Source organism: Tasmannia lanceolata, unplaced genomic scaffold, assembly GCF_043159265.1.
Source record: "Tasmannia lanceolata isolate RefF3 unplaced genomic scaffold, GAP_Taslan_0.1 ptg000003l, whole genome shotgun sequence".
NCBI classification, from domain to species: Eukaryota; Viridiplantae; Streptophyta; class Magnoliopsida; order Canellales; family Winteraceae; genus Tasmannia; species Tasmannia lanceolata.
In genome coordinates this window covers 10025552-10038552 of record NW_027518680.1, presented here as the reverse complement: position 1 = coordinate 10038552, position 13001 = coordinate 10025552, and the positions used below count along the sequence as shown (strand labels likewise).

The following is a 13001-nucleotide window of genomic DNA, read 5'->3' as shown; positions in this document are numbered from 1 at the left end:
TTTCGCCACTTCGGTATCACTATGGAGAGTGAGGCAACCGACACTCCCACCGCTCCTTTTGATGATCGGACCTTCCGGCGCATGGCACTTGCGAATCAAGAAGTTGCCGTTGACCCTGATGAAGAAGTTGCCGTAGACCCTGATGAAGAAGAAGACGTGGACGCTCCGGACACTGAGGCCCCTGCGGCGCCCTATGCCTCTTCGGATTTGTCTCAGGGTTTCGCAGCCATGCAGGAGGCCCTTGAGCGATCTATGACCACGCAGTTTGAGCGGCTCACTACCCATGTTGACACAGAGATGTCTACGCGTTTCCAATCGCTCTCGACTCATGTTGACGCCCAGTTCTCTACCCTTTATCAGTACCTCACCGGTGGTCCGTCGAGTAAGCACCCGGGCAGTTCCTCTTCTTATCCGCCACCACCTCCTCCAGAGCAGTAGATGGATGCAGTTATTTGCTGATGGCTCAATTTTCTTGGTCCGACTCCTTTGCTATATTGTGAGTCTCTTTCTGGATGTTTTGGGCTGTATTAGCTTTATATTTCTACAGCTGCTATATGATGGTTGGATATTTTTGGAGCTTTATATTTATATAGCTTTATACTTTTTGACAGTGAGTGTGCTTGATCAAGGATACCCATTTTAGGCAGAACAAAACTTGCCTTCATAATTGCCCCCATTTGCAAATGGCATGAAAGTAACATCTAAAATGAAACCTGTGTTGCAAACTTCATTAATCAACCATTTTGTAGGTACAAATTGAAGGCTGTATATTATAGGGTATCAAACAGTAAAATTTCTCAAAAATAGACTACACATAATTCTAGGCCATTCCCATATAACTTCATAATCTTCAGATGAATCCAAACTTCTGAATTGCGCAGTGCTTCATTGGTCCTTAGACCAGAAGTTTTCGATAAAGCATTAGATGACGACCCTCGAAACAGTTTCTATCAACGAAATCCAAGTCCCTTCAATTCAAATGATCTGAAAAATAGAACAAAAGAATCCTACTTAAAAGAACGGAGGCGGGCGGGATAGGACGGGCCTGCAATCAAATTTAGTAGAATAGTTTCAAGATGGGGCACGGATTGTATTGAGGATCATAATATAAGAGTAAACAGAAGTTCAAAAATTACATACCAGTTTTCCATTGCTGCGGAAGGCCCGATTGGGACCACGTTTGGCTGAGGAGTTACGATGGGCGGATTCTTGCACGATCTTTTATTATGTCCAAGTTGACGGCAAATACCGCACTTATGGTGTACTCCTCTTTGCATCCCTCTCTCCGTTCTCACTTTTTTCGGTCGGCCTGGCTGTCGTCTTGATTTTGGCGGCAATACCAACGGCAAAGGATGGGTACACTCCGGCCATTGCGATCGGTCTAACGTGGGATAAATTGCTCCATCGTAAGTCCTCCGATACGTATCGGCATGATACCATTCCCCGCAGTAACTGTATGGGTCTCGTTGGTCCAGTCCCATGGCTGCTATTGCATGGGAGCACGGCATTCCCATCGTTTGAAACAAACGACACGTACATGTTTTCTTTTCTAAGTCTACCTCATCAACGTGGTACTTGGACTTCACCTCATATACGGTCCAACCACACTGGTGCGCCATATAAGCACCTGCTAGAATACATTGTTCGGCCAACCAGTTTTCCGCGTTTGGGGTCAAACGAGTCGTCCACTTCGTACCTGCCTTCTGACGGTACTGAAAGAAGTCAGATAGTTTCTATCTTGTCTGTTCGACAAGTGCTGCAATAGGCAGCTCCCTTGCGCCCTTTAAAAGTACATTGAAGCTCTCAGCCGCGTTAGTTGTCAGCACGTTATATCTACAACCTTCAAAATAAGAGCTGGCCCAATTTTGTTTAGGAATCTCCGATATCCATTTCTCTGCGCTTTTACTCATGGTTTTAATACTCTCCATCGCATCCTTAAAAACACCCTCCCTTAGGGAATATGCAGCATTCATAAAAAGTTTCCGCAGATCTTCACTCTTAAATTTTCCATGGAAGTTGGCACTGAGGTGGTGGATGCAATAGAAATGGTACGACCCTGGGAGAGCTTCCGCTACGGCTCTAGGCAACCCCTTCATCCGGTCAGACCCAATCGTGATGACATCTCGTCCTGCCGAAATGAAATTCTGACGGAACAAATGCAAAAACCATACCCAGCTTTCATACGTCTCGGCCTCGACTACTGCAAGTGCCAGCGGGAATAACCCATTGTTGCCATCTATCGCAGTTGCGGCTAGTAGAGTCCCCCTGTACTTCCCCCACAGATGGGTCCCATCAATTAGGGCGAGGGGCCTAACTGTTCGATTGAACGCACTAATGCTATGGCCAAATGACCAAAAGAAACGCCCAAATGTATCATCCCCTCTTGGCCGCAGGTCTCGAGTTCGGCACAACTGCACTACTGTGCCAGGATTCCTTCTTACCAACTCATCAGCATATGCAGGCAGGATGCGATATGACGCTTCGGCATTCCCACACATAATTTCCTGTATGATCATCTTTGCCATGTGGGCTTTTCGATACGACATTGTTATACTCCAGTGGGCCTTGATGTACCGTCTTATCATAGGAGCCCTAACATCTTCTGGGCTTTCGAATAAGGCTAGAGAGCACTCAGCAGCCCACTTTGCTGTGGCCATGGGATGATCGTTCCCTTTTATTGTGCTTGAGCATGTGTGCTGAGGGATAAATGTTTTTACCTTAACATAATATGTATAAGTGGTCCCTGTGATACGCCATGGGCATGTACGATCCTTGCATCTAACGCCGTACTTTGTGGGATTTGTCTCTTGTGGGACAAACACAAACCGATGCCGGATTGCGTACTCTGTGACTTTCTTCTGAAAGACTTTAAGATTTGGGAAAATTGCCCCGACCGTGAAATCCTCAAGTCCCACGATCACATTTACTTCATCACCCCCTACAACCATTTCATCCGCTTCCATCGGCTGCCTTATATTGGTATTTCTCAAAGCATCGCCTACATAATTACTAGGTTCATCCTCCTCCTCATGACCCAATTCATCATCGTCACCGAAGTCCTCTTCATCATAACGGAATTCCTCTTCATCATAAACGAAGTCGTCTTCATCATAACCGAAGTCCTCTTCATCGTCGTCATTACTGCCATCGTTCGGTCGAACCAAATCAATATCATGAATATCACCTCCAAAATCCCTACAGAAGTCCCAATCGTTTATGCCTGGTTGGCTTTTCTCAAAGTCGGTCTCAATCGCGTCGGTCTCAATCGCGCCGGTCTCATTCAAAGTGGGATCTTCAAAATCCTGATTCAAGTCCACTTCATACCTGCAGATCGGTAGCCAATTAAAGTTAAAGTAATTGATGATCCAATGAAAGGAATGAATATTAATCGCACCCAACGTTCAATACTATAATTTACCGATGTATGGTATGAATACCGCCAAGCGTTCTTTTCTCTTTTCGACCAACGGCCGTTACAATCGGTGATGCAGAAACCTCGGGGACAGTACTAATATTCGGCCTCGAAGCCTCTGCAAATGAAGAAGGAATCGTAGGCTCCGGAGAATTGTTCCCTCCGAATCTGAACTCTTTACTTACATATAGGCTCACAGTGTTAATGACCGTACTATCAAAGAGCATCATTACTAGATCAAGGTCGTTGTCATCTCGAATATCATATAAGATGATATGAGATGAGTCGAAAACATATCGACACTTTATAAATAGAGAAACGTCACTTCTATTGGTCCCAATTTTCCTATGAATTAGATTCTCAAAATCTCTATATTTTGCTCTCCGACCAACAATAAGAGACAACATCTTGCCGCCCACGTATTCAAATGATAGCACATCCTTTAGAGTGCCGTCGATGTGTAAGACAAAAGAAGCCCTTCGTTCCTCTCTCCTGTGAGGACAAAATTAAACACTTATTAGAAGTTGTTTAATGCAATTTAAATGTGCTAAAAATGGAAAGAGAGGAGAATGGAAAGGGAACTACATACCTTTTCATGGAAGGGAGGTTAGTATTGGTGCAATGCAATAGAATGATACTTTGGAGTGAATCAGTCGAATGGTGGTTTATGCCCCTACAAAGGAAGCAATGGAATGGGGTGTAAACAAATAATGTGTGAGGAATTATTGATTTAAACCATTCATATTTGAAAAATGAGGGGTTTTCTCAACTGAGTTCTAAATTATTAGGCGTGTAAACCAATGATATCCCACACATTATTGGTTTAAACAATTGATTGTTCAAACTTTAGGGTTGTAAAGCAATAATCTGTGAGAAATTATTGATTTAAACCATTGATATTTGAAAATTTAGAGGTTTTCTCAACTGAGTTATAAAATATTAATGGTTTAAACGAATGATATCTCACACATTATTGGTTTAAACAATTGATTGTTCAGACTTTAGGGTTGTAAACCAACAATCTGTGAGAAATTATTGATTTAAACCATTGATATTTGAAAATTTAGAGGTTTTCTCAACTGTGTTATAAAATATTAGTGGTTTAAACCAATGATATCTCACACATTATTGGTTTAAACAATTGATTGTTCAAACTTTAGGGTTGTAAAGCAATAATCTGTGAGAAATTATTGATTTAAACCATTGATATTTGAAAATTTAGAGGTTTTCTCAACTGTGTTATAAAATATTAGTGGTTTAAACCAATGATATCTCACACATTATTGGTTTAAACAATTGATTGTTCAAACTTTAGGGTTGTAAAGTAATAATTTGTGAGAAATTATTGATTTAAACCATTGATATTTGAAAATTTAAAGGTTTTCTCAACTGTGTTATAAAATATTAGTGGTTTAAACCAATGATATCTCACACATTATTGGTTTAAACAATTGATTGTTCAAATAATCTGTGACAAATTATTTGAAAAATTAGCTGCTTTCTCAACTGAGTTGTAAAATATTAGGTGTTTAAACCAATGATATCTCAACTTCTTACAAACTGTAGGTTTAAACTATTGATTTTGCAGAAATTACGAATTTTCCAATTGATTTTCTACAAAACTGTGGTTTAAACCATGCAGATTATGGGTTTCAAAATATACTTCTGACAAACTATTGCTTTAAACCATCTCTTAAACCATTGATCTTTGAAAAATGAGAAAATATATTAAGGGTTTTAAAAAACGATTTTTCACAAATATTGATTTAAACCATTTTTTCCAAAACTCTATTGGGTTTTACCTAATTATCTTTGACAAAAGAGAAGGAGAAAGTCACGGTGAGGCCATTTCCAAAAAAAAAAAATCCATCTCAAAAAAATAAACTCACAGTGAGAGGGGTACCAACCTCTTTTGTGCCGGTGGCGGGGAGAGAGAGGACCGGCGAGAGAGGTAGAGAAGACCGCCGGAGAAGACCGCCGGAGAGGGAGAGAGAGGTGGGTGGGTAAAGTGCTTTGGTTTTCTGAAATTTATATTTCCAACAACTGAAAGTAATCATCATAGTTCTCAGTTGATTTGATAGGGGAGAGAGAGGGAGAGAGAAAAACGTATGTAAGGAAGGGTATTCTCGTCAAAGTCACTCTATATTAGTCATTTTCAAATCTACCCTCTGGACACGTCATTATCATAATAAAGGCCTTTTTTTTTTTGTCATTTTCTCTTAAATTAAAGAGTGCTGCCATGAAGACTGATTTGGGACCTAGAGTGCATAGTTAGCAAAACTCCATTTTAAACTCAGTTTAAAAATAAATAAATAAAAACGTATTTTATTGGTTTGCCGTCTAGAACTTTTGCGGTGAAAAAAACTCCATATTTTTTTCCGAGGAAAACGTTTTAAACATGTTTAAAATACGATGAAAATTAAACACGTTTTTTTGCCAACCTTCCAACTTTACGCTCACTATATTTTGTAAATGACAAAATTTTAAATGCATTTTTTGGTGTTTATATATATATTTTTTACAACGTTTCTTGTATTAAACTCGAATTTTTCCCGTCCCGTTTTTTTGCCATATCACATTTTGCTAACTACGCTAGTGTGGAAACAAACAAATCCCTACATGCCACATGGCATGGGAGGGTTGGTCTTACCATTTAAGGGAAAAAAACCCATAAATCAAGGAGCCAAGATTGCTAACTTGTGAAGAGGCTATTAGTTCGGTTCCATTCTCGGAACCCAAATCGGTCTACATATCATTATTCTAAATTAAAATAATCTTAGTTACTCAGGAGGCATTTGGATGTAGGAAAATTTTATTGAAAATAATATTTTAATAAAAAGAAATCCAAGGTCTAGCAAATTTGCAGCTTTCCTTGAAAACAAGGAAAATTTGCTATTTTAGAAAAAAGAATTCTCCAAAAATGAGTTTACCAAACACTGGAAAATTGAAAAAATATGTAAAGTACTCCCCTACATCCGAACATTCAGAATCTCCATCCTTATCTCATTAAAATATATCTCATAAAAACAAAATACATTGCAAGAGTACTCCCATGAGGTAAATGATACCACTGGAGACCCTAACATAGATAACCCGGACAACAATCAACATAAGAAATATTGAATAAAAAGAAAAACAGTAACCCCAAATAATCTAATGAAGAACATGAAAATTCTTCATGGGAGTACTCTACGATCCAAGTCCAGAGACTATGATCTCTATTTTATCAAGTTTCTAAAAATCATAACAGAAAGTAGAGAAAGCAAACATCTCACCTTCCACCCACTAAAAATAACAGAACATAAGATTACATCTTAGCTTCCTTGTACTCAGCTTCAGGAGTTTGGTCACCTCCCTCAGACCCAGATGCTCCTCCTCCACCTCCTCCTTGCAGATGCTGACCAATCTTTGAGACTGCCTTGTTTGCTACATCCAGCTTCGTCTTAATCGCATCCACATCCTCACCGGCCATTGCTGTCCTCAGATCAGCCACGGCAGACTCAATCTCGGTCGCAACTTCTGATGGGATTTTCTCCCTGTATTCATTCAAACTCTTCTCAATGCTATAAATGGTTGTATCCGCCGAGTTTCTGATATCAATCAGGGCTTTTCTCTCCTGATCCATTTGGGCGTGGAGCTCTGCTTCTTTCACCATCTTCTCAATCTCATCCTCGGAAAGCCCACCTGATGATCTGATAGTAATTGCCTGTTCTTTGCCAGTTGCCTTGTCCTTGGCAGAAACAGTGACGATGCCATTGGCATCAATGTCAAAGGTTACTTCAATCTGAGGCATGCCTCTAGGTGCAGGAGGGACACCCGTGAGCTCAAACTCACCGAGGATCTTATTGTGTGAAGCCATCTCCCGTTCACCCTGCAAAACCTTAACTCCAACTTGGGTCTGATTATCAGCTGCAGTGGAGAAAACTTGGCTCTTCTTGGTAGGAATCGTCGTGTTTCTGTTGATGAGCCTTGTAAAGATCCCTCCAAGAGTCTCAATTCCAAGGGAGAGCGGTGTGACGTCGAGCAAAAGAAGCTCCTTGACATCACCCCTTAGGATGCCACCCTGTATGGCAGCTCCCATGGCCACAGCCTCGTCAGGGTTCACGCCCTTGCTTGGAACTTTCCCAAATATCTCTCCAACTATAGCTTGGACTTTAGGAACCCTTGACATCCCACCAACTAAAAGAACTTCGTCGACTTCTTTTGTCGAGATCCCTGCGTCTTTTAAACAGTTCTTACAAGGATTCCTCGTCCTCTCTATCAGATGATTCACTAGCGTTTCGAATTTTGAGCGGGTTAATGTGATGTTGAAGTGTTTGGCACCCGATGCATCAGCAGTAATGAAAGGGAGGTTTATCTCCGTCTGGTTTGTAGAGGAGAGTTCCACCTTCGAATTCTCAGCGGCCTCCCTCAGCCTCTGAAGGGCTAGTTTATCTTTGGACAGATCAATAGAATCTGTCCTCTTGAACTCATTAACCAAGTATTCAAGCAATGCATTGTCAAAGTCCTCACCACCCAAGAAGGTATCTCCATTGGTGGCTTTAACCTGAAAATAGAAAATCACATTATCAATCTAACTGAATAGAACTGAAAGAGTAACAGAAGCAAGAGAAGATGGCCAGGAAATTGGGAAGTACCTCAAAAACTCCATTAGAAATCTCAAGGATTGAGACATCAAAAGTACCACCACCCAAGTCGAAAACGGCAATCAAACCCTCCTTGTTGTTCATTCCGTAAGAAAGGGCCGCTGCAGTGGGCTCATTGATGATTCTAAGCACATCCAGCCCGGCAATTCTACCGGCATCCTTAGTTGCTTGTCGCTGAGCATCGTTGAAATAGGCTGGAACAGTGACGACGGCTTTAGAAACAGATTTTCCAAGATAGGATTCTGCGGTCTCCTTCATCTTGGTGAGGACGAAGGCACCTATCTGGCTCGGTGAGTACTGCTGTCCATTAACCTCAACCCACGCATCTCCATTTTGAGCGTTGACAATTTTGTAAGGAACCATCTTCATTTCTTTCTGTGTTTGCGGGTCATCAAATCTTCGTCCAATTAAGCGCTTAGTACCAAACACAGTGTTTGAAGGGTTTGTCACGGCTTGGCGCTTTGCAGGAGTACCCACCAAAAGCTCCCCTTTCGGATTAAATGCAACGACAGATGGTGTAGTTCTTGCACCTTCCGCGTTCTCAATCACTTTTGGATTCTGCAGGAAAATTCTAGGCTTTACAGTCTTACCTTAAAATTTTAATTATCAATCAAAATTCTAAAAACCAAGGTTTAGGAAGAACATTTTTAACACCCCATCCCTCCCTATCAAGGGAACCTAAGGGAAATTCTTTTTTTTTCCATATGCATATAAGTAACAAGGAATTTATGTGACACACACCTTCCCCTCCATCACTGATACACATGAATTGGTGGTACCCAAGTCGATCCCGATAACATCACTTCCAGCTGGTTTAGAGCTGACCAAGAAATTACAGCAAAACCATCAGATACTGAAAACCAAAGAACAGACAAACAGGGAGCTAAACTCACCAGAATTAAACAGCAACTCATTGAGAAAGTCAAATACCTGAAGGTTCTTGCAGCAGCTGCCCACCTCTGTGACAAAAGCGCAGCCCCATGTGATGTCTTTAGATGACTAGAAGCCTGGCCAAAATAATAAAGTACAAACACACATCATGAATTCATTACATACACCAATAAAATGCAATTTGAAGATATCCATATTCTTCTTTTCAGAGATCAGCTGTCCATATATGTTATAGACAATGTTGGGACTTGGGGGCAGTTACTGTGTCACGGTGTCTTTAGTACTTCCTCTCAATATTGTCGTAAGTACCCTTACTAAGCAATTACTGAGCACCGCCTGTCTAGACCAATCAATCACACAACTAAATGACCTAAGACAGCAAAAACATATAAATTGATACCCCAATCTACCGTGAAGACTACTGATCATGTAGGCTTGCAATGTCATGGTGTATGTAGCTCGTTTTTACTCCCATAACCACCAAGGCAAATGCACACCTCGTTCACCAAACTTAGACAAATTAAAATGCTCAACTTACAAAAACCAAGATACTAATACCCCACTACAGAGCATTCAACAAACACAAAATCATGGTGTATGGTGTGAAAGAGTCATGGTGTCTAATTGCTTTTTCCATTATTTCCAAAATGGCCTCTGTCAATTAAGAGAATAAGAACACAACACAATATAAACCATTCATTCATCAATTAAACAATCTCGTGCTTATTCTCAAATCATTACATAAAAAGTTTTCAGCACATAAAAAAATTGCTGTTTCTAATAAGAGCGCTAGAAAAAAGCATTCAACGGGCCAAACACACACAGGTTGAGAGTCTACAATCATATGAATGCGGTGATTCTAGAGCTATGGACAGTGAAAAGTGAGTGCATAGTAGAATTTTCACTTTAATAACTAGTAAGCCTAAGAGTAAAAAGGGACTTTCTTTTTCTGTATTTCAACCATCTCGGTATTTCATAAATGAAATTTCGACCATTCAAAAAAAAGAGAGAGAGAGAATTAAAAGGAGAACGATTCTTCATAGAATACAGGGGAAATGATAAGCATAAAAAGGTGAAGATCTCGATTACAAGAAGGCAAATTGATAATAGAACACAAAAATTCAAACATCACACAAATAACATGCAACGAAGGTTGATTTGATCATGAAAAAACCATTAAAAAACTGCCTATGATCATCCCTGATGGTTTACAGATCCGAATCGAATACAACTCTAAGAAGCAACGTTTTGATGCTGGAAGAGCGTAAATCGATCCTGGCCAATGAGTTTAGTAACCAGAGAAACAAACAAAAGAAAGAAAAAATTACCGACTCTTCTAATGAAGAATCTGAAAATTCCCAGTAGAGACACACAAAGGGTAACTTTGGATGTACACCCAAATCATATCGAGTATTTCCAGAGAAGCGAAAATCGGAAGTACATATAAACTCACCCAATTTAGCATTTCTAGGTTACCAAACCACAAAGAAAAAAGAAAAAAGAAAAGAAAAAGGGAGTGAATACTGAAGCAAAGAAAAATTTCACCTAAACCACAAAAGCACCTCAGACATCTTCATTAACGGAACCAAATGCTTCAAAGAAAAAGCAAAAGTAAAAACAATAGGAAAAACAAGGAAAAATAGAAAAATGTCAGAGGAAAATGGAAAATTTGCTAACCTGCGCCAAGGTGTTAGAAACACCAGAGGCTAGTGTTTTGGATCTCGAGAGCCTGGAGAGGAGAACAGAGCCGATGGCCATTAGAGGCGGCGATGAAGAAGCTTTTGCAGCCAAAGAGGGAAAAAACGAACGAGAATGAAAGGTGACGCGTAAACCCTTCTTAAACCCCAAATAGTAGCTTGTAAAAGGGGTCACCTATAAGTGGAGCATTTTCTTGTGTTCACGTGTGGAGGGTTCTAGAATCGTTGCTGCTCAAAAACCCTAATTCTGGCCTGCACACGTGATATTGGCATGATCCAAGCCATTCATTTAGTTGATTTTATCATGGTAAGAAAAATGAACTATTAGATGATCTCAACGGTCTAATCAATATATTGACGATTAAGAAGAAGATCCAATGGTTAGAAATGTTGTGGTACAGTGATACAGGAGATCTGTCATCTGTGTCATGTTGATAGCATGTGTTGGGCCCAGTCCCATCTTTTGGTTCCACTTTGATTTTTCATTTTATTTCCCATGGGTTGAGTAATATTTTTATGAGATTCATCTAGTCTCATATAACGTGAGATTTATTTTGTATGGTGTAAGCCCTTATAGTCCCGTATTTTTTAAAACGTATTGTACCGATGATGACACCATTTAAATATATTGTGGCCCAAAAATCATTTCCGTAGGATGAACCTTGTCCTCCGATCTATAGACGTACAACATATAAATCAGTCATATCTATTTCAAAATGCTATTCGGATCTTACTTTTTGAGTCAAGGTCACTATACATTTCGAATGAATTAGACTCCCAATATTGTCTTAGGTCCTAGTTTTTTTTATTATAGGTAAGCTGGGGTTAGGCAGGGACCCCTACCGGTTTATTTGAATATAGAAAGATGATACAATAAAAGGCACAAAACAATCTATGACTTGGGACATGCGAGAGATGGAAAACCAAGGCTTAGAGCAAATGGATGACCCTGAGAGATCTAAAAGCTCAACCCTTTTGAATTACATAACCAGCTAATTTGGTTGGGGTATATTGGGCTCTTTGTGAGCATGTTGGCCAATTTTTCTTCTGAACTACCTGTCATGATTTCTCAAGTTCTGGGTTCTCTTCTTCACATTTATTTTCTTGCTAGGTTAGGATAAGGTGGACTTGATTACGTTCATCCGCCCAAGAAATTTTCTTTTTTTTTAGGTTCTTTGACACCATTTGTGATTTTTGGATCATCTTCCCTGTCTGAGGAGGATTTAAATGAGACCTCTTCAGGGTCGGAATAGTTAGGGTTTATGGAAGGAATCAGGAATTATTATTTTTTCAAGAGAGTCATCACAAGCTTACAACCAAAAGCAATGGCAGTAAAATGAAATATTATTTGTACTTCCGAGTTAGGTATGCATATAGATGAATGTAAATATGAGGTATTTTCATACATAGTGGCCAAGGTTTTAAATTTCGGCCTAAATCCAAAATTTCGGACCGACATTTCGGATTTCGGCGAGGACCGAAACCGAAATTGCCAAATTTACCAATTTTCGCTCAAAATTTCGGAGAAATTCTTGATAAAATATTAATTTTTTATTCCTTCACAAAATTTCATCCGAAATTTCTGAATTTTCGGCCCAATAAAATGACATTTCTAGAGCTTCTACCGAATTTCGGCCGAAATTTCAGTTTCGGCGAAGACCGAAATTACCCCGAAACCAATATTTAAAACCTTGATAGTGGCACACTCCATTGGAATAGTGACATAGCAGGATCCAGTTACTTCGGACCCTTTAATTCCATGGGACCATCGGGGTCCATTGACAACCCTAATCTGAGACATCTACTTGATCTGGTCCCAACAAAATTTGCTGTGGTCTGATCTACCGGGTCCATCAAATGAGACAAAGTGGGAGCCACCAAGTTGAATCTCCTTGGAAAGTAACCTGAGAAGTTCTTCTAGATGACAATACAAAATTGCGCAATCACATGTATCAGAGACTTTATACTTGGAATTGATTATATATCGTTGATCATAATAGACCCCACCTTTGATTGACCACAATGGAAAAATTGCAACCCCGGGAGGAGGAATGAACGGTTGAAAACTAACACGGGCAAATCTTTTGAGACCGCCACCACAAACGGTTGTGATGTAGTGAGAAACTTAACGGTTTCGATTTGGGAAAAAGCGGACTGGGCCCCACAATTGATGAGAGATGTGGTTAAGACCTATTTACTCGATCTAAAATTCAGAACAAAATCGTGGAAAGTTGAAAATCGACGGCTATAAAAAAAAGCTTAATTTATCCATTAAAATAAATTACAAGAAAATCTGTGATTGGTTGAAAGATTCAAATTCGAGCTACTATTGGTTCGATGACGACAAAAAAAAAA

General features: G+C 39.9%; 2 protein-coding genes across 2 annotated transcripts; both read right to left on the bottom strand.

The window, feature by feature from the left end:
• Positions 1 to 819: 819 nt before the first annotated feature.
• LOC143861107 (uncharacterized) lies at positions 820 to 5442 on the bottom strand. The gene is made up of 3 exons (XM_077372014.1): positions 5320 to 5442; positions 4002 to 4085; positions 820 to 3904 (listed from the first exon to the last, which is right to left on the bottom strand). Exon 3 carries the CDS (start codon positions 2961 to 2963, stop codon positions 1734 to 1736), a length of 1230 nt encoding a protein of 409 aa, XP_077228129.1. The 5' UTR covers positions 2964 to 3904; positions 4002 to 4085; positions 5320 to 5442; the 3' UTR covers positions 820 to 1733.
• Positions 5443 to 6394: 952 nt separating this feature from the next.
• Positions 6395 to 10814, bottom strand: LOC143850558 (heat shock 70 kDa protein, mitochondrial-like). The gene is made up of 5 exons (XM_077359797.1): positions 10627 to 10814; positions 8989 to 9065; positions 8800 to 8878; positions 8050 to 8616; positions 6395 to 7958 (listed from the first exon to the last, which is right to left on the bottom strand). Exons 1-5 carry the CDS (start codon positions 10705 to 10707, stop codon positions 6720 to 6722), a joined length of 2043 nt encoding a protein of 680 aa, XP_077215912.1. The 5' UTR covers positions 10708 to 10814; the 3' UTR covers positions 6395 to 6719.
• Between the last annotated feature and the right edge of the window lie 2187 nt (positions 10815 to 13001).

Coding starts and splice junctions, on each gene's coding strand:
- LOC143861107 (XM_077372014.1), bottom strand. CDS start 2,963: ATGGAAGCGGATGAAATGGTTGTAGGGGGTGATGAAGTAAATGTGATC.
- LOC143850558 (XM_077359797.1), bottom strand. CDS start 10,707: ATGGCCATCGGCTCTGTTCTCCTCTCCAGGCTCTCGAGATCCAAAACA. Junction 9,066..10,626: donor TTTCTAACACCTTGGCGCAG/GTTAGCAAATTT, acceptor TATTTTGGCCAG/GCTTCTAGTCATCTAAAGAC. Junction 8,879..8,988: donor GCTGCTGCAAGAACCTTCAG/GTATTTGACTTT, acceptor TTTCTTGGTCAG/CTCTAAACCAGCTGGAAGTG.